A 27,119-nucleotide genomic window follows, 5' to 3' on the forward strand; every position below is an offset into this window, starting at 1 on the left:
AGATTATAACTGAAACGCACCAAGTTCTGTGAAGACCCAATACATAAAATCAGTTGTCTGAAGATTACGTAGGTGGCATTCATATTGATGTAATAGGCATTGGTGAAGTATTTATGTTCTCTGCAAAGAGTATCATGTTTCTTTTGGTGTCAGTGCCAACTGATGTTGCTCCAACTCCCTGCTCGTATATTACCCCTCCCTCGGTTGAGGTAGTACTTCTCTCTATGTGATGGTACAGTGGACTAGACTTAAGAATTGATCCAGGCTGAAAGAAACTTTCTTTCTGGATATATTGTATCTAACTCAAATTACTTTCCCAGACAGGGTTCTGGGTTGCCCAAGCAGTGCTGTCAATGTAACTGAGCAGCTGGGAACGAGATGCCAGAGGCAACTGGGGCTGCTTAAATTGATACTGCTCTTCCAGTTACACTTTTAACTTCTCTTTACAGAAGTTCTGACTTTGCCCACCAAAGCCAAAAAACAATCAAACAGCAACTGCTACTGAACTGTTGATACTTCCTTAAATCTGCAGGACATAGCATCAGGTTGGACATTTCAGGTTAGAGAGGAGATGACCCAGGTAGTCATTCTGATGGCAGCAAAGTGCCCGGATTTCAAATTTATGTTCACAACCATCTTATGTAAATTATGACAATCATAATGAATCCTGACCTGTGCGGTCTTCTTATGGATTGCTTTGGGTCTTAGCATTTGAAATTAAATTGGTTCATATCAGGGATTAATACCAATTTAATTAGAATCATTTAACTTAAAGTGATGCACTTTTGTAGCAAAGGTCGTTCTGGCCTCAGCTAACAAATACAGTGCCCCAACCCTGCCACAGTAAGAATGCAACACTTCTTCATTGCCCTTCTCTTCCAGCGCACCAACCTCAGTAAGCCATATCAAGAACTGAAGCGGGTTAGTCGTTCATCTTTATACCACTGAGGACTAACTCCCCTTGGCAGTTCACCCACTCCTCTGATACACTTCATTAAATTATCAGACAGAAGAGGTATAAATAGTAATAAATTCTTAGTTAAACATTTCAAAGCTGCTTATGACTTACTTGAAAACGAATAGAAAATAACTACTTTTCCAAATCCACACTGTAAGAGTTCCACGGAAATTCTCAGCTTGTTTATAAATAACTGACTCCAGTGGTTTCCATTATTTAACACACTCATTCGAAATTTCTTCCTGTTTGTAATCAGAATTCTACTCTCAAAAATATTTTTGAGGTGCTACTAGTATCACAACAGCTACTCCTGGCTTCTTAAGTATACTGAGCAAAGACGGAATTTCTTCCAAAGGCTTCAGCAGAGTTATTCTCAGTAGTTTTACACTTGCTGGCTCATTTGATTATCTTATTATTCTATCAAATATTTTCTAACTGACCAGAGGTTTTCTAATAAAACACATCTTTTGATGAATGAGCATAACGATATTGTACCTAGTGAGTTAGCTGTCAAACCAGAAGGTTATTAATCATGGGAGGAAAAACTCCTATTTAAAAGCCTGAAAAGACACGTTAAATATATGCAACAAACAAAAGGAGGGAAACAGAACTCAAAACAGGAAGGGGGTGTTGTTCAATATTTCAACAAAGGAAATGTAGGATGAAAACTGAAAAGTTGCGTAAGCAATAGGGGCATTAAATTTTTTGTATTCTTTGCACTGGACTATGATTTTGATAGCTGTGTCAAATAACTTCTGTGAGGCAAATTAACAAACCTAAATGCTTAAAGGCAAAACCCTTTGCAAATAAATATAATTCATCTTTCATGAAGTCAGAGGTAAGAGTTATTTGACTTTTTTAAATACAGGAAAGCAATACCTAGATTCTCTTCACTCCATGAATAAGGCTGAATATTTGACCTGTACAGACATACTACCAATCCTGACATACACATCCTCCAATTCTTTAATCACAATGAGTGACATGAAATTAACTTAGGTTTTTCATTCTTATTTACCACACTATTGAATAGTTTCTCACAGAAAAAAAAATTACATAAAAATGGGTGAAAACATTATGCAACTTCAGAATACAAGTGGAGTGATGTATAGATACGTAATTTAAAATGTACTTTAGTACTCATCCCTTCTGACACTACTTTGTAAAATACTGAACAGCAGTAAGACACAGGATGTTAAAACTCCTCTAGCAACCGAGTTTAGGGCCCAAGAATTTATACCACTTTACTATTATTAAAACTGAGAATACGGGCCTTACGCTTCCTGGAACAAGAAACGCTCAAACACACAGCACAAACCAAACATGACTCATGACATTTGAACGTATCCTGTGGCAGCGGGCAGGGAAAGACGCACGTAGCTCCCGTTCGTTATCTGCCGGCAGCTGCCGGTTTATTTGGCCGAACAAACGCAAAACACGATGCCATACTTCAAAAGGAAAAATACGCACAATTAGGAACAACTGATGTGAGGAATGTGCTTTTTCAGTCAACAGAAGAATTTAAACACAAGCTGCCGGCACTAGCTCGGCGGGCTGGCTGTCCCAGCGACCGGCTGCCTGCCGGTCCCCCAGCAAGCTTCCTTGTACCTCACCACTCCGGCACCGCCGAGGGGACAACCAGCGCTTTGTGCGGCGACCCCGCTCCCGGGGGACGGCTCGGGGAGAGCGCCAGCGCCAGCCCCGCCTCGGCTGGGCTCTGCGGGGAGGCCGCTCCGCCGAGGCCCAGACCACCACCGCCCTTATCGGCGGAGCCCGGCCGGCCGGCGGGGAGAGCGGCCGAGCACCGCGCCCCCGCTATCGCGCACCTTCGAGTGCGAACCCCGTCCGGGGAGCGAGGCCTCCCCCCGGCCGCCGCTGAGGACGCCCCGGCCCGAGCCGAAGCGGCCCGGCGGGGCCGGCCGTGGCCCGGCTCCACACGACCTGCGCGATGAGCCCGCCGAGCTGCCGCCCCGCCGCCCCGCCCCCCGCCCCGCCGGCAGCGGCGAGGCCCGCCCCTCCCCCACACCAGCCGGCTCGTCCCGCCCCCTCCGCCCCCAGCCAATGACAGGCGCTGCCGGCAGCCCCGCGGCGGCGGTTGGCCGGCGCGCCGGCCGTTGGGCGCCCCGTAGCCAGTCGGCGGCACCGCCTAAGCGCCGGCTCCTCCTCCTTCCGCGGCCGCTGGGGCTGGGAGTCGCCGCAGACGCCATTTCCTCAGCGCCCCCGCGGCGGCGCGGCTGCATCAGCGCTGACGTGAGGCCGACGCGCGGCTGCGCCCGGCCCAATCCCCCCCACCCCCTGTGACGGGGGCAGCACGTACAGGGCGGCGGGTGAGTGCGGGAGGGGGCGGGGACACGTGTGCGCGCAGCCCGACCCCCTGCGAGCCGGGAGCGGGGGAGCGCGGAGGGCAGCGGCCGGCCCTGGCAGCGCGGAGGGGAGGAGAGGGGAGGGGAGCAGAGGACAGGGCAGGGCAGAGCAGGGCAGGGCAGGGGGGCGCTGTGCCGCTCGGCTCAGCCCCTGCCGCCGGGAGCGCGCAGGAGGGGGCGGAGGCGCGTCCCCGCTGGCGGCCGGGAGCGCGCCGCGCTCAGGGAGGGCCGCTCAGGGCCCGCCCGGCACGGCACGGCTCTGTCGGGCGGCCCCGAGGCGTCTCGGCAGCCCGGGAAGGGGGGCGTGCGGAGCGCCCTTGCGCCGTTGCAGCCCGGGGGCCGAGGTGCCCGCCGGGCCCTGGCGCGCTGCGGCTCGGGCCCCTCCTCCGGAGCGAGGCTTGGGAGGGAGATCGGCGCGGCTCGCCTGTCGACCGTGCGGGAGGGAGCAGCGCGCCTTCTCCCGGCAGTCGGAGGGCCCCGGGACGGCAGGGCCCTGGGGCCTCCGGGGTGCTGCCTCCGCTGCCGGCGGGGTGCCCTGGCGGAGGGGAGAGCGCTGGCCGTGGGGGGTAGGCCGTGGTGCCTGGTGGTTTTTCCCACTGCGTCCGGTAGGCCTGGTTGCATCCTTGCGCACAGGGTTTTCCGAGCTGGGACAGGACGACGGGTGGGAGAGGAGCACGGTGGGCTTCGTGAGTCCTAGGTTTTGCTTAAAAGTTTGAGGGTTTTGCCTGCCTCCACCGCTGCCGTGACAGCATCTGACTTGGTGCTGAGTGGAGCCGCATGTTAAATGGTTCCACAGATACCGGCCCTTAAATTATGCTCATAACTGTTCAGGGACTGCTTGGACTCTTCTTCTAAACCGGGACCATGTGTCCTCTTCACAGCAGACTCAGCACTGTCTTGTCTGGATTACTGAGGCGGCAGATGCAGAGTGACGGGTAGTATGCGTGTGCTTACAGTAATGGCAGGTTGAGTTTTTAAGGCTTTTCTTGAGGACTTTCTTAAGATAGCCTAGGAAGAAAAGGTTGGGGAAGAAAACGAGGAAGTGCATTAGAGTTTAGGACACACGAGAAACTTAGTATCCTGCTGATACTGAAAACTTAATGGAAAGATTACGCTTTCAGAGTCTGGTCTGTTGCACTGTTACTCATTTTACCTGGCTGAATGCTGTGACCACCTTGCCACCCGGTGTGCTTCACAAAGCAGTGTACTAAAACAGATTATAAACTTGAAAACACAATGCTTCTTCTGAAACTAGTGCATTCTGAGAGTTTCCACACTCACCATGGGGTCATCAATAAATGCAGCAGAATAGGTGTTTGTAAATTCACATCCTTGCTTTCTAGTAACTTCCCTGTGCAGAAAAGCCTTCAAAGAGATTTGGAGCAAGGGCTGAAACTTATTTCTTAGCCCCTTACAATTTTCTTTGTAATAAGCCACCTTTGTAAACAGTCTCTGATGTATAAAGTATTGTTGAAATAAAGAAGTTGTCTTTAAAATGTCTCTGGCTATTTAATTAGACAGTCACACATTTCCAGTTATGCAAAATGCTGTAGCAATTTGCTTATGCAGTTTAATTTCACCATTAGAGATTAAATATTTATATTAATATTCAGTGATGTAATTGTAAACCAAACAGCAGTATTGGGGGGGAGTGAAAGAATTTTTTGTGCTCTTCGTTACACAAGAGCACATCTTGATAGGGATGCTATCCTTCACCTTTTACCCATGCACAAAAATATAAAAGGTTCACACCTTTAGCTGTAAATTCCAATTTTCTAGGTCACCTGGGGAATGTTTTCCTTTAGCTGATGCTGTCAATATTGTCCTATCAGGGGTGCTGCTGCTTTCAGCTGAAGAACCTTTTGATTTGCACTGTATGCATCTTCTTAATCAGTGTTTACCTGCTACTGACTTACTGTATGTTAGTCCTAGTGACTATAGTAAACAGGTGCTAATATATATTGAACTGTTACTAGGTAGTTAGCAGTTAAACCTCCTGCTAGATCCTGAAGATTTCTTTGCTGTTTTGTAGGAAGAAGCGGGTATCTTTGCCTACATTATGCGAAGCCATTTTTTGCCCCCTTTTTATGGGAGGCGAGAAGTATAACTTGTTCATTAATTTAAAAATGCAGACTAATATTTAAAAGTACTGTTCAGCAATGGCAAGAAACCAAAGTGGAAAATGTAAGAAATGAATGTATTAATATTGAATATAAGATTAAAGCTTGTATATAATTAAACATACAGTGAAGAAAAACATTATATAACTTTAAACAGGACCTAAGACTGTATACTTTATAACTGCTTGGTTTTCCTTTAAAATAGGAAGAAGGTAATGAAAACTTTAAAGTGTGATGTGTACTCCTACTGATGCATGGTTATAAAGGATTTAAGTGCTTGGCAAATGATTTTCCTTTTTCTTACTTTGAAACTTAAAAGCAATAAATATGTTAGAATTTCATTGCAGTGTAGACTGATTGAGTGTGATACATGTGGAAACTGTTTATGTTGGTAGTTTCTGGATTGGATTAATAACTGTTTCTTACCACAGTTCATATTAGTGATGTTTTAGAAAAAAACATAGTTATGATTTTGCCCTGTATTTTTCTGTATACTTATTAAAAACAGTTTGATGTATTCATGGTAAAATGATATATGAGATAATACAGGAAATATAAAACCTGTACAACTCAGGTTATAGGAGTCTGATTGTTTGAGAGTGCACTAAAGACAGTGATAACCTGGACTGGACTGTGAAATTCAGGAGCTCCTTAGCATGCATGGTCTTGAGCTCTGCGCAAGCCCACATGAAGTGACATGGCTCTCCCTGTGTGGCTATACCACTTCTAACGCTGTGGGCTCAGATGACTGCAGCTGACCTTCAGCTGCAAATTTAGTAATCCCCTGTGGTTAGGTCTACAGAAGATTCATAATCTTGTAAGGTGTCTGAATTATGATACTAGTGTGCTACACTTTGTCTTTAGTCATCTTTCTCATTGAAGTTTTATGCCAAGATGACTAGTGTATCTTTTAAAATTACTTATGCCCTTTGTTACTTTTGTTTCAGTTTTATAGGCTATAGTAACGTACTAGAATTACCAGGTTGTCAAAAGAAATGGATTTTAGCTTATCTAGAAAGTGTATTTTGCTGTGTTCTGGGGTAACAGTTGCATTTTATGGCAGTCAAAAAAAAAAAAACCAACTAATTAAAAGCAGTATACAAATTTTCAGATGTTACTCCACTTTGCTAAAGATTTAAAAAAGGCAATCATTTGCGTTAAGAGTCAGAATATACACAATTATAGATGGAAAAATCTACTTAAATTCTTGAGTTTTTCCTGTATGTCATATTTGTCATTTCACTGGCATGTATAAAAGTTGCTGTTGTTTTTTTAATTTAATATAGATAATCAAAAAATACAGTCCTTTGTACTGTATTTCGCAAAATACTAGGAATAACTTTTTGTTAGATTTTCTGCTGCACTCATGCTCTTTTCATAGCTATTTGCTAACTCAGGTACTGGAGCACAGCAGATGAAAAGATTTTGGGAGAAAAATCAAGTTAGTAAAAATAAATAGATTCTCTTATAGTATTCTGCAGTCTGTGAGGAATTAAGCTAAAATTTAGAAACTAAACCCTATTTTTTTACAACATGAAGAATGGTTCTTTCCAGGTAAAATTTCTATGGAATGCATTCAGTAGGAAAAAAAAAAACAACCTTGGGTTTTTTTCCAGCAGTAGGTTATCTGTGACAGCTGGCTTTGGATAAGAAAATACTTCAGGGCCTGTATAAAGTGAATTAATTCTGACTATATTCCCATCTTTAGGAAGAGATTGCGATGAATATGTTGCCAGTACCTATGCATCATTTAATCTTCCTTGGTGTGTGAGCTTTTCCGAAGCTTATGGAGGCATTCTTACATGAACCAGATAGAGCCTTCATGTTTGAGACTCTATGGATGGTCCTAGTTTACTAAGGAGGAACATTATTTTTTCCCTCCCCTCTACTTTTTTATTGTCATATTGAATGCATATATAAAACCAGAATGATTTGATAAGATAAACATCTTGTATGGAATATTATGGTGGAAAGCTTGGTGAAAACATTCTCCCCAGGGCTGCTCAACTTTGGTGAATTTCAGTAGATCTTTAATTAGATTGTATCTAGAGAAAAAGGTAATTAGTGGTAACTAACAAGATGGGAATGTAGAAAGATTTTAGGTGTAAAATGTCTCCTTACAAATCTAATCTGAATTGATACTGCCATAGAGTATGTAACCTCTGTTGGCAGAAATACTGTTAACCCATAAAATCTTGAATTGTGTACAAGCTTTGCTACCACTAGCTATAGTACTGTTAAGTCTGGTCAGTAGAATACCATTGGAGGAATATAAGCTAGAAATATGCTTCTCTGCATCATTTGACTGGATTCCTTTTCATATTTTCATGCCTTTATTCTAGGCAGAAAAGGTGATTTTTTTTAAAATAACCTTGTTTTCCTCAAAGATTGTGGAATATTCTATAAAATAGTGCCGCAAAAGGAGTTGGGTTTACATTTAATTTGATTTAACATAGTTAACTTTTAACATGTGAGACTAAATTCAGGAGCCTCGGAGTCAGGCACGTAGCAGACTTCCTTCCTCATCTCTTCCATCTCTCAGTGTAAGACTTGGGAAGAAACTGCAGTGACTATCAGCCAGTTGAAATAGTTGAACTTTGTGTTCAGACAGGCTTGCCATCCCCTAGTTATGGTAGCTGAACCCAAGGAAGCGAGATTTGCTGCCTCTTAAATCCCAGAACTATATCATGTCTTCCTTTTGCGGCCTCTATTCCTTGTGTAAGTAAGGTGTAGGTGGGAGCGTGCCTGCAGGGCATCCTGCCTTCCTCTGCCAGACCCTATCCTGTCTCTGTTCTGTTTGTAAACTGACCTGTTGCCATGGCAATGTTTGTGACATCACCTGTTCAATGTTGCACCTTCAGTGCAGGGTTTGGTAGGAGAGAAAGGGAACCGAAGAGAACCGAGCTCTTGTTTTAAAACACACACCTTCCGTTATGACTAAGTGTGCCAAGAAATATGGAAAAGCAACTGTCAGGTAATTGCATTTTTATATAGCAGATATATTTGGAAGCTTTCTCTATGGAGTTTAAACTCGCAGTTTAAATTGAGGGTCAGGGACTTGCTTATTCTTCTATAAAACTTACCCTACTTTTAAACCTGCAAAACGAGAAGAGTAGTTGTGAGTCTTGAGCCGCAAGTAGTTTACAGACAATTCAAGCATAGATCCCAGTCGGGGGTCAGTATCTCAGAAGGTTCGAGAGGGCTGTAGCAGCACATGGCTGGTCGATTTGAGCCTTGTCTGGTGGGAGACGCGAGGCATAAGGGACCTGCTGCAGACAGTGCTGGTGGGCCGCTCTGGAGCGCTGTGCTCCCAGACCCACTGTCAACACTGCGTGGGACCCTGGGACTCTGTGCTTGTCCCTCCCCTGAGAAACATTTCCAGAACTGCCCCTCCTTGCAGCTTTCCAAAGTACTTGTCTTAGAGCTCCTGGCTATATGAATGAATATTTTAATATGGGGGAACGGGAAGAAAGGACTTCAGTTAATCTGATAGTTTTGAGAGAAATCCGTTCATTTTCTGTTAGTTGTCTGCTCCAAATATAAAATAGTCTGGAATTGCTCTTTTCTCCCTAGGTGCCTGATATACCTCCCTGTACTGCATTATTTAGATGTGTATGTACTTACTTTTAGACAGATGACCATGGACATGGTTGAATCCCAACAGGATGACAGTGCAGTGGATTCTGTGCCAGAGGGAGATGCTGGTCACCTTCAGAATCAGCCAGGCCAAAGTCAGATTTCCCCAGGATCTGAGGTAAGTTGAAATGTGGAAAGATGAGAAGAATCAATAAAGTGATATTCAGAACTGCTGTGATTTTTTTTAAATTATCAATTTGTATGGAGTTCTCATGTTCTATAAGTCTTGTTATTAAATAGGAAAAATATAGCAAAGGTATACTGAAAACTGTGCCTGTGGTGTTGAATAAAGGGATAGTACAACATCAGGTCTGTTTAAAGGTAACACTTTTAGGAGAACAGGCTTTTCAGAGTGATCAGTAGGCACATTTTGGTTTGTTTTTTTTTTTTTTTCTTCCCACTTTTTTAAGATGATTATGTTTGTTATGGAGATGGGAATAGGGTCTTAAAGAATTGAGGTGGCTGCAAGATCAAATATAGTTAAAATGTGTTTGTATCTTGAAGATGTGCTGTATAACAAAAATGAAAAATGAATAAAAATAACCATGGCTCTTCCCTAGTTCCAGTTTTTGTAGAGAATGTGTTTTGTCTTCTTGCAAGTACATTTTTAATGTATGCTTGTTTTGTTTCACCCCTGTGCATCCGGTGACAGTGTCTGGAGTTCTAAAAATATACATAACATGTTCTGTATGGTAGTAGTACCTGGATTCTTCTTTGGTAGTTAATGGATAAAAGATGGCATAGTAATAATGCTCAAACATTAAAAATATGCACTGAAACATTCAGCACTTGAGAGAAACAAGCGCTTGAGTTCTTGCCAGTACTCAGATTTATAGCTTCAGGAAGCTGTATAGGCCCCTTAGAAGGATCTTCAAAAACCCTTTGTGAAATAAAGGAACTGATTTAAAAAAAAACAACTTACAGAATTTCTTCATCATCATAAGTTAGAAGTTACTCGGTAAGATTTGATGCCATGTATTTCGTATGTTAGATACTTGATTTACATGATAGGTGTATTTTCAAGACTGAATGCACCTGCCTTTTGTCAGGTCTTCAGACACAAAGTAGACTGCAAAATATTTATGAAAGCTTATTTGTTGGTTTTGTTACCTGTGGCATTTGTTGTGGTTTTGATATGTGCAGCATTGGGAATACTGTTTGGTTGGTTTTTTTTTCTTTAAGAATGGAGCATGAAACCAAAAATTTTATTTGGTTTGCTCTGCTGATGTCATCCCCTCATTTCTTCTTTCTTTGACAGTTCAGTTCAAATTTTGTGTTTTAACTTCCTAGGGCAAATTATGTGTAAAATCTATTGGCTTGTGCAATAGTTTCTGAAGAAAATACCCATGAATTCTGCCACTTGGGATTTTTAATGTTGATCTAGAGACAAAGCTGACACTAATGCTGTAGGAGTGCTGCTGCCAGGTCCCCAGGGAGAACACTTTTTATGTTTATCTGCATTTAACGCTTGAGTACTGTGTGTGAAGGTTCAGCCGTACTGGGCATGGGCCTCAGGTCTTTCAGTTAAAACTAGTAATAACTCTGAAGCACTGATGGATCTCGGTCAGTTAGCACTAAAATGAAACATGTGCACTTCAGTTTGAAGGCTCAGGATAACAGTCCGGAGTTTACATCTGGGAGTCCCTCTTTCTGGTAAGACGGCCCAGAGAGCTGGCCTGGACCTGTCGGAGCTGCTCAGTGCTCATAGCTGGAGTCGATGTCCCTCCCCTGGGCCATCCAGAAAAGCGGAGTTGGTGCAGTTGTGCCACTCTGTGAAAAACAGTGAAGCTGAGAGGCCTCCAGCGGACAGGCCTGTCACCTCAGCCACCTGGCAGTGCCGTGGGCCTGGCTGGCCGCTGCCCGGGGCCTGCTGGCCGTGCCACCACCCTCCCTGCCTGGGGCGGCTGGGAGTCCGGGCCCACCCCCTTGGCACCTTGAGGCTGAACTGCCACAGCATTTCTTTTGGAAAAACAGGCCCTGACAGAAAGCTTATTGCGGAGAGGCCTTGTTGTGACATTTCTTTGGCTTAAGATGAGGAGGACTTTCTTAGCTTATGTTCCTACCTGGCCAGCTCAGAAGGTGAGACCCTTTGTCATGGTGAGGGTTAGAGGGGGACGTTGAGAGATTAACCCCTGCGCGAGGCAGGGACCTCTTGTGGGACATCTCCCGTCTGCTTTTGCTGGGCTGGGATGGGAAACTTGGGGTGTTTCTGAGGAATTCGTGGCTGTGCTGCTGGTCCAGTGTCTCTGTATTTTGGCTGTTACAGAAGGGCACAGATAGCTCCTTCTCCCTCTTCGGCCTCTGGAGGAGTGCAGTTAAGACAACCACTTAAAGTGACTGAAATGTACCTTGTGCCAACTTCCAGTCATCTCTCCTACTAATTTTCTTGCAAATGTGCAGAAATATGAGAAAAGAATGACTTGGTTCTTACCGAAAGCTAAAATGCCTGGTCACTGAAACTAAGGGCTCCTTTTCAGACATCTCTGTGGGTTTTTTGTTTGCTTTTCTCAGCCAAATATTTGTTCAACCTTGGTTTTGTTCAGTCAGAAGTAAAGCATTTTAATAGACTATCTTTTAATACTCAGTTCGTGGGTTTTTTCTGTGTATTATCAAAGAATCACAGAATGGTTCAGTTTGGCAGGGACCTCTTGAGATCATCTTGTCCAACCCTCCTGCACAAGCAGGGTCAGCCGGAGCAGGTTGCCCAGTACTGCGTCCAGTTGGGTTGTGAGTATCTCCAAGGATGAAGTCTTTACAACCCGTCTGGGCTCCTGTGCCAGTATTTGACTGCCCTCACAGTAAAAAAGGTGGGGTTTTTTTTAAGGTTCAGATAGATTTTCATGTTTTTTAATTTGCTCTTTTTTTTTGTTTAATTATGACTTTGGCCAGGGAATGACTAGCAAAATGCTGAGGGATAAAACTGCATGGCAGGTGGGGTTTTTGTGGGTTTGTTTTTCCTTCCTCTGGAGTTCAGGCTTTTTAAAGAAATACCTGCCACTTAGTTTTAAAAAGGTAGACCAGGTATTCAATAAGATGCTAATCTCTAGAGGGTAGAAATTGTTTTGGGCTGAAGCATTCTTAATGTCTTCCCCTGTTGGGAGGGAGCGGAGACATTAAGAATGTCTGGGCTGGAGCACTATAGTGTGATGGGATAACCTCCAATGCTAAGTAGGACCTATTATACATTATTAGTACAGATAAGATAGCGTCTTGTCTTTTTTTTTTTTTTTTTTTTTTCCCCTCCTAGGTTGTATAATAGATATTGCTATATACTCCTGCAATTTTCTGGTGATGAAAGTAAAATTACTTTTTTTTGCAAAAACAAAAATTAGTAAATTAGAAACTAGCAAAAATGAGATGCATCTTTCATCCATTGAGGCAAAATTGACAATTTCTATCTTGAAAGGGTTGTTTTTTAAATAAAATTAATTAAGCTAGAATAAGATCGTGTTTATAGTTGAATTTCTTGCATCACTCACTTTCAGCCAGTTAATGAATTGATACGGTATGGTTTTGGTGATCCAGCCACCAAAAGAATTAGGTAAGAAAATACTAATTTGTAAAAATTTGGGTGGTTGTCTTTAGAAGCTGTTAGAGGTGTACAGAACACCTGTACAGAAGCTTGACGCCTTTCTTCAGGGAAGAACAAAGGTGCAAGGTGGAAAACTTCTCAACCTGTTTTGAGATGGGCTCCGTGGGTTCTGTCTCACATGAACAGATCTTATATTAATACATATAGGGCTGTTCTTAAAAGGAAGTTAATTTGGATTGAAATATTCTGATAATGTTGACAATTGTCAAACTTGTATCTTGGAACAGTTATATCTGCATTTGGCATTCAAAGAGAAAATAGATGTTCCTTTTGCAGGATTTCTAGAGGCCATGTTGCATTCTGTGTTGTCCTGTGCTCAGCTACACTAAATATAACTACAAAAATGTAAGAGGAATGTACTGAGACTTTTTTCAGATTTGACAAAATACTTTCAGTTGTGTTTTTTTTTCTTTGATCCTACATCCTTGATGGGTTCTTCTTTGAATCACTTTTTGTGAATTTTGTCATGTTCTGTCTATCAGTAGAGCTGTCTGCGGTCTTGATCTGAGATACAATCTGTTGGACTTCTTGGTGCTGGTCCTGAACTAGACATGGGTCAGGATTTATGGTGGGAGAGCTGCTGTCAGAGAGAGCAGGGGGAGTTTTCTGAAGCCTGGAGTGCATAGCCATTGTAAGCTGGGACTGCTCAGGTTTAGCACTTTAAGGTGTATTCTTGTGGGATCTCATCATCAAGCTTTGTGTTAAATCTTGCTCCCAACAGATTAAGCCCTGTAGAAGTTTGCCAGGCTGTTGTAAATATGGCTCTAAAACCAGCCTGCCACATGGAAGTCCAGGATATTTAGCAAAGTTGATGTTAGAACATTATAAACCTGTAGCCTTGTCACCATTTTGTGCTTCCTCAAGGGTATGCTGTCACCAAATGGCTGGAATCAGTCTAACCTTGTCTTCCTTAAAACTATGTGCTGCTTTTTTGGCATTACCTTTGGCATTGACCAAAACTTCACTGTCTTTAGCTTTTCCTTAAAGAGGCTGCTTGGTGGCTGAGTGTGGTGAGTCCTTTGCTCTTCTATTAGGTGAATCCAGGATGGGTTTGCCGTGTTTTTTTCCTTTTCCAGAAGTACTTTTCACTTTACTTCTGGAAACCTTGTAGTGTTCAGATTCTACAGCAGGGACAGAAATCAGATGGAGCTGTGCACTGCGTACTTCATATCAGCAATGTTTGAGGTATGAGGGGTTGAATGTAAATGTAACGCTGTAGTACTATGTAGGGAAAAGTTATCTGACCTTGGGTGATGAGAGTACATACATCCACAGTATAACTGTTCAGATGGACAATGAGTCTTGAAGTCAGATAACTGATGGGCAACCTCTTTCTCTGAAAGAATGCGTGCCTCAGAATGAAGATAGTTCGTAAACGTTTTTGCTGCCTACTTTTCTCTCCCCTCTTGGAAGAGGGAGCACTTACACTTCTAAACACGAAGTATGGGACCATACTGCTATGACAGAATGCATTGTTGGTATTTGCTGAAGCTATTAGACTTGACTGTTGCATACCTAAGAGGATAGAATCTAAAAGGACATAACAGCATCTTTGCTATTGCCAGGGACATAACCCTTAGACTGTTTAACCAGCTACTTAATGTGTTAGGCTTCCCTTCACCTTCTGTGTTCCTGAGTTGCTTCTGTGGATTGTTTTCAGTTGTTGTGCCAGACAGCCCTTGGAAGTAATGATGTTAGAGGTAGCATTGCTCATCATTGATGTCAGAAAGTAATTTTTTTGCCAAGTCTGTTTCAGTCAGCATTTATGCATGATCGCATCAAAAGGTTCTAGTTTTTCAGTTAACACAGGAATATTCAATTTGAAAACAATGCAAAGGGAAATGTGAATGAAAATTGGTTTAATAATTTCTAATATTTATAAAAGACATGCAGAATGTGAAGTTGGAAAGATTTTTTTTTCAGTGTTAGTTATGGAAAACAAACCTAATACAAAAGAATCACAGATGTTTTAAAGTTCGTACATTACACACTGTGTAACCTTCAGATATTTGTGGAAACTTGGCAAATAGTGATCAAATCAAATTGAGTTGTTTAAAATAAGTGATTTCTTTGTTCGTTTATACCTTTGGTTTGATCCAGTTTTATCTGAATTAATGGGAGCAAAACAATTTCTGTTCCAGTATTGTAAACTTTAGTCTAAAAGAGTATTAGCTGAGTGAGGTTGGTTTTTTTTTTGTTTTGTTTTGTTTTGGTGTGTGTGTATGTGGTCATACTGAACAAGGAGCTTTTAAATTCATGTGGTGTTTTTTAATCTTGAGTACTGGATTACTTCCTGATTGTGTGTGCCTGACCAATTGTGTACTAAAAACAAACTCATAAACTGTTCACCTTGTACTTTTTTGTGAGCATTGTACTCAGAAAGTTCTTTCTGATAGACAGAGTATTGTATCAGATTGCAGCTCTCACAAAGATAGCAGTAAATCAAAAGGTTTGGTGAAATTGTGTTTGTAATGTTTTGAAAAGTTAGCATGCTTTGTAAACATTTAGACTGTTCCATGCTCTTTCCTTGAAGCTTGGGTTTAGGGTGATGTCAGCTTTGACACAAAATAGATCATACTCTTCAGATCTTCGAGACTTTCTAGATCTCAAATACCTACCTCTGATGATAATGTTTGTTTTATACATTGGGAAGAAAGTTTGTATGTCCTATTTACGTATTGCCATTTAATGCCCTTTAAGGAATGATTGTTTCCATTTTGGGGTTAGAAATGCCCTCAATTGTTCTATTTCCTGAACAGTGGTTCAGTTTCCTATAACAATTGAACAATTACATAGTGAATGTTGACAAGATCCTGTCTCTGTTTGCTGGAAACATTGTTTCTTCAAGGTAATTCCAAAAAACCTTCAATGTGAATACAGAAAAATACAAAAATTTCTGTAACTTTTTTTTTTTATTCAGCATTCATCATATTTTTCTTCTCACTGTCATCTATTTTTACCTTTACTGCTCATATCAGATCCCTTGCTAGCTTGGTTCTCAGCCCCAAAAGTTAATAATACCAGAATTTTAAATACGAGTCTGGGTTTATTCTTGTACATGCAGAATATAGAAATAAGTTTTTTCAATGCCGTTTACTTACAAAAACACAATACCTCATTTTATCGTCTGATTTATGTTTGTCGTTCTCTTCCTTTTCTGAGTTTAGAGATGTTTCATCACACAGAACTTGAGATCAATCATAGCGTTTTCCCTTTGCTTCAGTATTTGTTTCTGTTAATAGACTTAACAGTTATAGCATAAATACTGAACTATTTCTTAGCCCATAGGTGTTTGTCTCTTAATCCATTCATCCTCAGTACTGATGGTTGAGAGCCAAGGGCTGGGGAAAGCTGTGTGCGCTCTAAAATGTCATCAGAAAAAGGAATCAGGTTATTCCTAAACAGAACACTTTCTTTAGCTGTGGTAGGCTTAAAGAAGATACAGCTGTTCTTTATTATTCTTGTTGTATCGAAGCACTGATACACTTCAACTGTTTTTCTTGAGATATATATTAAAAGAGGACTTATTAAACTAAAGCAATTTACAAATCCATGTATGGCTTTATTTAACATTTTTTTTTTTTTTTTTTTTTTTTGCTATATGAAAAGTTCTTGCATCTCTTGAGACAGCTATCTGAAAAGCCTAAGTTCAAACTAAACTTCTTGCCCAACAAAGCAAGACCAAAGCAGTTCTGGACTTCCCCCCACCCCCCCCAAGTAAGAACATTCTGCCCTGGATGTTGTTGCAGCAACATACCACTTCAGTGAATATTGATATTTTTTGTTACGTTTTTAGGTTCTTCCTAACCTTCACGCTAATGACAGTAGATTTAGTGTGTGATAGCTTAGGGTTGTTTTTAATTGAAAACAAAACATGAAGTCTCTGGAGGCGGGGGGAGAACCAACAAACCCACAGATTTGCAATTTGATAGGGGACAGTTTTAAGCTTTCCATACCATTTGGAAAGATACATACCAAACTCTTACTAGTAAAACTAGTTTATTTCTGTGTGTGATAATTACACACATCTAAGCTATTTTAGGTATGGAATCAAAACCAGTTTCTTTTAGTATCACTTCTTAACACATCTGCTGACATCTTAAGGCATGTTACTTAAACATGATGATTGTAATTTTTGCAGGTTTCTGTAGCTGCATCAAGTGCTGGAAGAGGATCTCCAGCTGTAACTCTAGTGCAGTTGCCTTCTGGTCAAACTGCTCATGTCAAGGGTGTAATTCAAGCCACACAGCCCTCAGTCATTCAGTCACCACACATGCAAGCTGTTCAGGTTAGCTTTTTTTATTGTTACATTTCCATGAATATTTGGTGCCTTGTAACTCTTCCCCCAAATCCCATCTCCAGTTTCTCTTCATTCCTACCAGTGCTGCAAGATTTACTCACATGGTGCAGGAAATGGGGAGGGAGGGGAAAGTGGCAAACCGCCAACCAGTAGCAGCTCTACAAGCATTGTGTAGTGATTCCATAATGCTTCCTGTTTATCTTTTAAGAAATTGTGTCTTGGAACCCTGAACTTGCACAACAGCAAATTTGTGTAATAGCGTGGCCTTACTTTAGTGTATCATGCAGTTTTTCTGTTTTGTTAAATTCTATGAACATCATGTTTCTAACGAGACTGTGAACTCATAAATTTGCAATTATCTCATACCGTGTTTTTGGAGAGCATCTGGATGTAATGGAAGTAAACATATTGTAGTCAAATGACTCCTTGTTCTTTTTAGCAGGCCCTGTTAGAGCATCTGGTGTTGCTTTTTGTTGGTGTGGATATGTAAAGACCAAAAATAAGGGCAGCCTCAAAATAAACATTTATTTTGCAAATCTTCACATGTTTAAAGTTGCTGATGTTGGAAAACAGGGACCGGTACAAAATGCTTGAGTTTTTAGAGCTTTTAAATAGTGAAAAAGACAATAGAGAATGAACTTGCAGTGTTTTGAAAATTATTTGGCCTCCCATTGGTGTTTTTCTTGTAGCTAGGAATGCCTTTGCCCTAGTTTTCTTAAAATCTGATTGTGAAATGTCAAAAAGCAATGAATTTCTTTTTGCAAATAGAATTGGTATCTCTGGTAGGAGATTCTATATACCTGCTATGTGTAAACTGTTTTATCTGCAGTCATTGAAACATGTTAAGGAAAAGACGTGTGTTGTCAGTCTTCTTGAGAAGCCACCTTTAATGTTTGAGACTTATTAGTAGCTTTCAGGTATAAAAAATTAAAAGACATATGTAAGTCTGATTTATCGTGGAGATTAGGGAAAAAGAATAAAACCTTGGCCAGATATGGAATATTTTCTTTGTAAGCAGAAGGTATACATGATAGGACCTGGTAAGGTTTTGAAATTCTAGATCACTATTGAAGCAGGTGCAGTAGATGTCAAGAGACTTGGGTTTCATCAAACCTGAAGTCAAATTCGAGTATTCAAAATAAATAATGTTTTTTTTATGGAATTCTTTCTAACTGTAATTTACCAGAGTGAACTTTTATCAGCTAAGCATATTACAGTCGTTCCCAGTTTCTGTCACTGCTTTTTTTCAAGCCAGTATAGTCAGGACATACATGCAAAAATAGAGGACTTGCTCCAAAGCTCAGAAGCACAAATTTCTTTGGAATCTCTTGCCAGCTGCTGCTGTGTCATCTTAGGGGAGTGGAAGTTGATTATTTGTTGTATTGAGTGAACTCTGGCTGTCTTCCCTTTCCCAAAGGAGTACAGACAGGAAAACTGTGTCCTGATTAATACTGACTAGTTCCAGGGATTTGCTTTGGTTTCATTTGAGCATGCTAATGGCAAATAAGGTGACTCTACAAGAAAGGCTTGAACATGCTCTAGGAGACTCCATTACAGAGGTTGTTCAGCCCTTTTGTGATCCTCTTAAGTACTTTATCCTGCCACCTGGCATTTCCTCCAGATCATTTAGCTTTCACTTGATATCCTATCTCTACCAGACAGTGGGGAACTTGGGAAATGATATCAGTTTACTTCAATACATAAAAAAAAAAAAAAAAAAAAAAAAAAGGTGTGCCTAAGGTTGATGTTAAAGTTTGCATGACCTTTTCCTCAAACACCTGCAGCTTTAAAATAGAAGGGGTTCAAAATTTCTTCTTGTGATGCTGTTGCTTTTTGGATGAAAAAATGCTTATCTATATCACGTTCACTACTGTTTTGTTAATGTTGTTGTATTTGTAGGAAGATTTGAAGTTCAGATTGTTATTTGACTCTTCTACTTGCTCCCCACCCTGTAATGTATCTGGTGTTGGCAGACTGACATAAGCTCGAAGTTAAATTTGTTCAAATGCAGAGTGGTGTGGTAAAGTTGAAGTCTGAAAGACATCCAGGAAAAAATGACAATGGTTTTCACTGGTTAGCATTGTGAACATGGTTGCTTGCTATTAGAACAAGCTGAAACATTAAATTTATTTCTTTGTCTTGATGAAAATTAGAACTTTTGAAATTTCTTGCAGAAAATTTCCTCTTCCACATGAAAATGTTTCAATTGTCTTGTGATTTCCACCTTCTTCCCAAAGTACGACTGTTCCTGACTTCTTCAGCTATCTTCACAAACTAGGGGTGACTGCTGGTAACCCTTAGTGGAATGGGAAGGTTTAAAGGCACTAAGGTCTTGTTTTCATAGTGTTTGTGCTGGGAAAAATAGATTTTTAATTTCTTTTTTCCCTCTTGCAGAATGAGAGTTCTCTTTTGAGGTAGGATGCCCAGGCTTTTGGCTGAGTAATACTGTCTTAGTTTTGAAGCTTTATGCCAGAAGCTTGAAACGTGATCCACAAGCAGATCGCTGTAGGGCACTGGAGAGAAATGCCTTTCAGCAGATCTCTTTGCTGGTCAGCATTGGTCCATTCTGCAGAAGGATGAATACAAACTTCCTGAAGGTCTTGTATCTCTGCCAGTCAGCTCTGAAATCTGGTTTGGAGCTATTGCATCTGTAGACATGCAGAAGTACCTCTCGTTATTTCTATGTGGTCTTTTGGTTTTTTAGTTAGGCAGGTATAGAGTTTTAATGATGTTTTACACAGAACTGGAATGTAATGGAATAAACAAGTGAAGAGACAATTTCATTCTGCAAATAACCTGTACTTCTTTAAAGGTGTAGTTTTACAGGTTTGAGTTGGGGTGACCCAGGCGCATAAATTTCCAGAACCTTCCAGCAGTCATCGTCTGTTGGGCTCATGCAGGTTTTGTTTCTGGAACCGAGCACTCGGGCCTGGCAGCCACATTAGTTCTAGAGCTGCTCCTTGTCTTCCCTGAGCTGCAGGGAAGCCTCCAGTGCACCCAGGTCAAATACTTGAGCTTTCTAGTCACTTAACTCGCATTAGTTCGGTCTTAGCTTAACATAGCGCTTAGTCTGAAATTGCAGTCTGGTCTGTCTTTATGTGAAAAGGTTGTTTTCCGCACTAAATTTACTGCACTGTTTCAGTTTGGAAATCTTACACGCCAATAGCTCTGAGTAGTTAAATGAATCCAGAAAATAGCATGTTTTTCTTGTTCAATAATCACTTTCAGTTCTGTGTAATAAGAGTTGCTGGTGAAGAGTGTGGCATTTGCGTTAAGGCTGCAGGCCTTAATGTCATCTTGGGTAATTTTAAGAGAAAGAGCCTGTGAAAATACTACTAATAAAGGTCTGAGAAAATAAGACATTGTGGACTTGCCAGAGATTTCCAAAACTCACACAGTATTGCTAAGCAATGTATTTGTATTTATGAATATGTGTTGGTAAGTGTAATAAATGTGTATACTTAAATAAACTTATTTTCTAAGTAGCTTTGGTGTGGTTGTGAAGAGGCTTTTGTATTGTATACTGTTATTTAAGGTGCATTAGTGCAGTATTCTGTATTTTAAATGTTTAATTTCATTTTAAAAGCTAATTAAATTGTATAACATTTTTATATTTAAAGAAATCTTCTGTCTTCAGTACTTTTTCTAGGTGTCATTCACAGAAAAGTAACCTGGATTTTTTTTTTTCTTTTTCAAATGGAAGATGTCATCTAAGTGGCTAGGTGTTGCTAACCTCATAATTTGTAATTTGCTTTGGAAAAGAATGCCAAGAACACATGATTAGTAATAAATAACTGCACAAACTTCCTGTATGCAAATATGGAAGGAATTTTTAAAAATAATCTTCTACTCTGTTGCTATTTTTTTTTTAATGAAGTTATGAATTTCAGAAACTTTGCTATTACAGGTAGCATCGATTGCAGATGAATCTGCTGAATCAGAAGGGATAATTGATTGTCAAAAACGTAGGGAAATACTTTCAAGAAGGCCTTCATACCGGTAAGGACTTTTTATTTTGGTTTTGCTGGTTTTTAAAGGCAGCTGATATATTACAGAAAAACTGTCTGATAAAAGCCAGTGACTTAGTTTTCTCATGGATATGGAATTTCAAATATATAAAATTATTTACATTCTCTTTTAGAAAAATTTTGAATGAACTCTCATCAGATGCTCCTGCAGTACCGAAGATTGAAGAAGAAGAAAAGTCAGAAGATGAAGGAGCGTCTTCTGGAATTTCTGCAATGGCCATGCCAACCAGCCTGTATCATTCTAACACAGGGCAATACAGTATGTTTGCAAAGATACTGTGTGATGTTGCAGAACATATATAGAAACAACTTTGTTTCTAAGAGTTCCATAATGAAGTAGAGATGTTGGATTTTGGTGAAGAAGAATGAGAGCTTCTGTACTTCTAAACAATTTCAATTTTTATATTTAATTTTTCCTAACATAGGCATTATAGACTTCTAGTCTGTTTCTTGTAATGTTTGTTGGTTGCTAGATTTAGTCTTTCTAGAACTCCTGTGAATTAAAAAAGTGGAGGTGAAGCTCAGGTGAAATGAAAGATGTTTGCACTTTTATGTGAATATTCAGTGTTATAAATCATTGCAGTTGCAAATTACTGTGATTTGCTGTGTATTAGTGCTATTCATTACATGAAATGACAATTAGTTTGACTTTCTTAAAGTGTAAGGTTGGAGTATGAAATTATTTCTCTGAATTTTCTTTCTTAAAAGAACTATGTCTCTTCTTCTCCAGTTGTAAAGTATGGATACTTTAACTGCAGAATTAACCTAAATCGTGGTATCCAACATTTGATACTTCATCCAAATGCAAGTTAAAGTTAGATTCACAGTTCTGTTCTATGGATTTCGTTGGTGGTTTTTTTTTATTCCTGCATTTAAGTTGAAAATGTTGCATAACTTGTTCCCCATAGCTTCTTTGGGCTTAATCATGTATCATCTAAGGGATAACTTTCTAATAACTTTTTTTTTTCAATTATGTATTGGATGAAGCTTCATTCCTACAGTTATTTTTTTTCATGTCTTTTCATGTGTAGACACACTGAAATGCAGGTATTTTTCCTTCGATATAACGACAGGAAAATTGCAAAAGAAATGTGGCATTTTCTTCCTGAAACAAGAGAACAGAGGAAGTCTATTAAAACATTGCAATGGCATATAAGAGAGGACAGAATGGCTCTCTGCTTGTATTCTGGTCACCCTTAGAATTCTTCAGTTATTTTTTAATTTATGCAACTAAAGTAGTTATCAACTCTGAGAAAGCAGAATCTGCCTATAATATTATCTACCCCTTCAGCATAGAAAGTAATTATGCCTGGGCTCCTAACCTGCTTTCCTTAACCTTTCTGTAAGGTACAGACATAAATAAATGTCTGCTTTATGATGTCCAGCACCTGAAGTGCTCTTTTCTGTGGACTTGTGGTCATCTTAAATTACAGTTATCCAGTACAGTATCTGGCAGGTATTCTTGACCAAATTAAATTATTTTCTTCAGCTTGTGAATTATATTTTTGGGTTGGCTTATGTTTAGTTAAAAAAAAAAAAAATATATGCAGTTTCAGGGCTTAAAAAGAAGTGCTGTAGTGTCTGTACTATGTTCTAGTGAGCCTTCAAACCTTTAGGATTTCTAAGAAATTAGGAGTTTAGGTTTTTTAGGAATCATAGATTCCTCTAGGAAACCAGAGTTGTACTTTTCCTAGCAATGACTTGCAGGAGATGATTCTTAACTGAGGATGTTTTAATCTGAACATAGCTATAAATCATAGTGACAGGCAAGTGTATAAAAGAAGAATGAAACTCACAGTTTTTCCTTTCTTATTCAATCAAACGTTTACTTCTGAAAAATCAAGCAACAGAAAGCATCACCAACAATGTGCTTGAATTAACAGAGTCCACAAAAATTAATTAAATCTCATTTAACTTAATTTAAACTTGGCTTTTGCACGAGCCAAGCATAGATTTCTGTTTTATGCTGCTTTTTCTTTGAATAAGTTATAGTCATAACCTAAAACATGTGCTGTATATTTAAGTTAACTTGTTAAATAGGTTCTCGGCCATAATGAGGCATTGCTTCAGGATGCAATGTCAGCCTTCACGGACTCTCCTGATTCTGGCTCAAAAACTGTATTTTGAGAGCTTTGTCTTCGTGGAAGTTGTTTTTCTTACCCAATTTTTTAGTTCATTAATTTGAATTCCCCGCCCCAGTTCAACTTTGTAAGCTCAAATATCACACATCTTTTGCTTCAGTGAAGTCTGTGTGTTCTCTCTAATTCTGTTTAGGAAAAATTGGTATGAAGTGGTAGCAATGATGGTCATCTCCTTGTAGTAGAGCGAGTCTTAATTTGAAATTTACCAAAGAGAGCTTGACTGTTGATTTCTAGTCCTTAGACATATAAGGCACAGATCTGCAGCATTTCTGAGCAGCTGTCCTGTTGGCTGCCTGTGATCCTCAGGAACTGCTGTTAGCTAAAACTGGGAATACTGTGTGGGAATGCAGCATATCCTGTATTGATTTCAGTCTGGATATGATGCAGAAGGTAACTACATGTATCTATTTTATCTTCACGTCTCCTGTCAATAGGTCATTATTGTATCTGAGTACTCCTGTCTTCTTGGCCAGCATTGGTTGCATGGGTTCTCTTGTGCAGGCATCCAGCGGTTTATGCATTAAGGTTGTACAGTGTCCATGGCAATGAAGAACTGGTCCTGCAGTGTCACTACAGCCATCTGTAATGTGCCCTGGTTTAAAACAGATATTATACATTACTACATTTACTGGTTCCTTATTTTCTCTACTGTTCTCTCTATTCCTGCATAGGAAAGGCAGTTTAGTTGAAAAGGTAATTTTAACTGTATGTTGGTGTCTGGACATCTGGGATGACTATTTTTGGAAGAACTTGATAAGTAAACTTTTCTGTAAAACAAATATATATATATTTTTTTTCTATTGGCAGCAACGATGGCTGTTCTTTGCTTACTTTTTAGTAGCCAAAACAGTACGTTGTCATGGTTTCCAAATATCTTTTTCCTCAGAGGTTCTTGGCTTTGGCTTATGGAAGCAGACAGACTGACAGGCATGACCAGCTAGATAAAATCTCTTTCCCAGTTACCTCCATCAACACATGTGTTATCTTTCTGTAAGGGGAATGGATAGTTTTGCATAAGGCAGTGTCTTGTGTATGAGCCTTGTAGCGTGATCTGACTGCAAAACTGCTCTGTTGGCTGTAGTTCTGTCATGTTGGTTATTGAATACTGAAAAAAAAAATTGGTTTGCCTCACCTGTGGTGGTGGTCTAACCATGCAAGAGTTGTTTGTTCAGTTGGAGTGTGTGAATCAACTGTCCCCCATCCCCCCCCTTTACGTACTTGTGCATATCATGATGTTCTGTCTGAAACGATACAGAGGAAATTAAAATTCCTAGTTCTTTTGCCATCTGTTTGGGTTGCTTGCTGTCTTAGGACAGGTTTTTAACAATTGGAGAATTAAGAAATCTTTTGGGAAAAACAAACTTTAGTTGCTCTTCCCAGTTTTGGAAGGGAGGGAAAGATCTGATTTTTCTGGATTAGAGCTATTGGTCATACTCAGAGAATGGTATTAGTATCATCTTCAGTCCTAGCTAGAAGAGAAGATGCCACCTACATCCATTCACCTGCATGGTGTACAACTCAAGGGACTGCTCAGGGAAGTCCTGTACTCTTCATAGAAGGCCCAGTTTTCAGTAGAGCTCCTGTGCAGTGTGCACAGAGTCTGTGCAGTGGTTGAGATCAGGACAGTGAATGGGGTAGGGGCAGCGTGTTGTTCTGGTAATATGTCAGGAATCAATCATGTAAGGGAGATGGTTACTGGAGTTAATTCACTCTTGTTTATAAAGTACTGGATTGTGATCTGAATGAATAATTGCAGGTCAGCTGTGACATAATGGTTTACCCAGGCTCACTGTGGAGCCAAGAACTTTGTATGATTCTGTGCTGATGTTTTACTGCTCAGGAACCCAAACGGACTGCTTTTTATGTGGTATGGTACTGTGATGGTGTAGACATACCATTTTTGGTGCTAACTGTGTGGGAGGCAGAATTCAGCTGTGTGTAACTTCTCTGGGAGGTAGAGGTGACAAATCTTGCTGGGAAGCTTGCATACTCCTGGGAACCTGCTCTTGTTCTGGATCTCATGAATAATAGAGGAGACGATTCATTTTTCTAGCTTCTCTCTCTTCCACCCTGCCCCAAAATGGGGTACTTTCTGCTTTGGAGGCCAGACTGAAATATCACCTTGCTCTTTTTTTTTTTTTTTTTTTCTTCCCCTCCCTCAATGCCTTATGGAGCCTGTGTGCAGCACCCAGCTAGTTCCTACTTTACATATTCCCCATTCCGAGGGTAGGACTGGAGGTCCATGCTGAACCCTGTTCTAGTATTGCAAATAGGGCTCTATGCTTCATTCAGCATGAGAGGAATTCCCCATTTTCCCCAAAAAGAAGCTAATTTAGCTGCTGGGATTTGGCAATTTTGGTAGCTACTACACTCTGAAAAAATTAGATGATCTTCTAGTAGATAGTTACTGTTGTCTAATTTTACTAACGACAGTCTACTAATCAGCTGTTAATATCTCAGCGCTCTTTGAAGTGTTATTATCTGATGTACTTTCAAGATAACCTACTATTGTCAAGACAGAACATTTGAAATCAACTGTCTCCAAAATTCACATGGGCATCCAACAAGTCATGTATTCAGATAAGCAGAGCTGAACCTTCAAGAATGTCATCAAAGATTGTGAATCTGACAGTGAAATCAGAGGAGCTGGCAATCCTGAATCTGTACTTACATATGACTTTTGTGCCATCTCAGACCACTTCAAATACAATGACAATGACTGTAACTTAAATATCCTTTTGGGGAGAAAGAAGTTTGTTACTACTTGGGAATTGGGTTCTCATCTAAAAGTTCCAGGAGTATTGCAAGTAGCATAAGAGACATGGATTTAATGGGTGGACCACTCGGTGTATAAGGAATTGGCTAGATGGTCACACTCAAAGAGTTGCAGTCGATGGCTCAATATCCGGTTAGAGACCAGTGATGAGTGGTGTCCCTCAGGGGTCTGTATTGGGACCAGTATTTTTTAACATCTTTGTCAGCAACGTGGACCGTGCACCCTCAGAAAGTTTGCTGATGACACCAAGCTGTGTGGTGCAGTCAACATGCTGGAGGGAAGGGATGCCATTCAGAGGGATCTTGAGAGGTGGGCCTGTGCAAACCTCATGAAGTTCAACAAGGCCAGGTGCAAGGTCCTGCACATGGGTTGGGGCAATTCCAAGCACAAATACAGGTTGGGTGATGAGTGGATAGAAAGCAGCCCTGCAGAGAAGGACTTAGGGGTGTCGGTTGACGAGAAGCTCAACATCACCCAGCAATATATGCTTGCAGCCCAGAAAGCCAACCATATCCTGGACGACATCAAAAGAAGCATGACCAGCAGGTTGACGGAGGTGATTCTGCCCCTCTACTCTGCTCTTGTGAGAACCCACCTGCAGTACTGTGTTCAGCTCTGGGGCCCCCAACATAAGAAAGACATGGACCTTGTTTAGCCTAGAGGAGAGAAGTCTCTAGGCAGACCTTACAGTGGCCTTCCAATGCTTAAAGGGGGCCTACAGGAAAGATGTGAAAGGACTCTTTATCAGGGACTGTAACGATAGGAGGAGAGATAATGGTTTTAAACTGAAAGGGGGTAGATTTAGATCAGATGTGAGGAAGAAGTTCTTCACTGTGAGGGTGGTGAGGCACTGGAACAGGTTGCCCAGAAAGGTTGTGGATGCCCCATTCCTGGAAGTGTTCAAGGCCAGGTTGGATGGGGCTTTGAGCAACCTGGTCTAGTGGAAGGTGTCCCTGCCCATGGCAGGGGGCTTGGAACTAGATGATCTTTAAGGTCCCTTCCAACCCAAACCATTCTATGATATTTCTGCTCTTAGCAAAGACAATGCTAATTTCAAAAGGAATATACAATTAATAACCTCTCTAGGGAATTTGATTTTTGTCTAAATACTAAATTATGGTGAGGAATGCTATGATTTTTTTAATGGGGAAAGTATATTTGCATTTTTCATATTGCTGATTACATGGAGGGGGAGGGGGGAAACT

The 27,119-nt window shown here is 40.6% G+C and overlaps 1 protein-coding gene across 9 annotated transcripts in view; it reads left to right on the plus strand.

Annotated features, from left to right (window-relative positions):
* The first annotated feature begins 3,144 nt into the window (after positions 1–3,144).
* The window catches only part of CREM (cAMP responsive element modulator), a 36,296-nt gene continuing 12,321 nt past the window's right edge, over positions 3,145–27,119 (plus strand). For 3 of the 9 annotated variants that reach the window (XM_069778127.1, XM_069778128.1, XM_069778124.1), the window contains exons 1-6: positions 3,175–3,285; positions 8,303–8,415; positions 9,072–9,195; positions 16,811–16,957; positions 20,877–20,968; positions 21,111–21,256. In XM_069778127.1, the coding sequence (XP_069634228.1) occupies positions 8,375–8,415; positions 9,072–9,195; positions 16,811–16,957; positions 20,877–20,968; positions 21,111–21,256 (550 nt within the window). In that variant the 5' untranslated portion in view covers positions 3,175–3,285; positions 8,303–8,374. Of the gene's footprint in view, positions 3,286–3,422; positions 4,008–8,302; positions 8,416–9,071; positions 9,196–16,810; positions 16,958–20,876; positions 20,969–21,110; positions 21,257–27,119 lie in introns of those variants that run through there. The other 6 variants (XM_069778132.1, XM_069778129.1, XM_069778125.1 and 3 more) reach the window with 5 other exon arrangements.

This window comes from Haliaeetus albicilla, chromosome 2 (assembly GCF_947461875.1).
Source record: "Haliaeetus albicilla chromosome 2, bHalAlb1.1, whole genome shotgun sequence".
Taxonomy (NCBI): Eukaryota; Metazoa; Chordata; class Aves; order Accipitriformes; family Accipitridae; genus Haliaeetus; species Haliaeetus albicilla.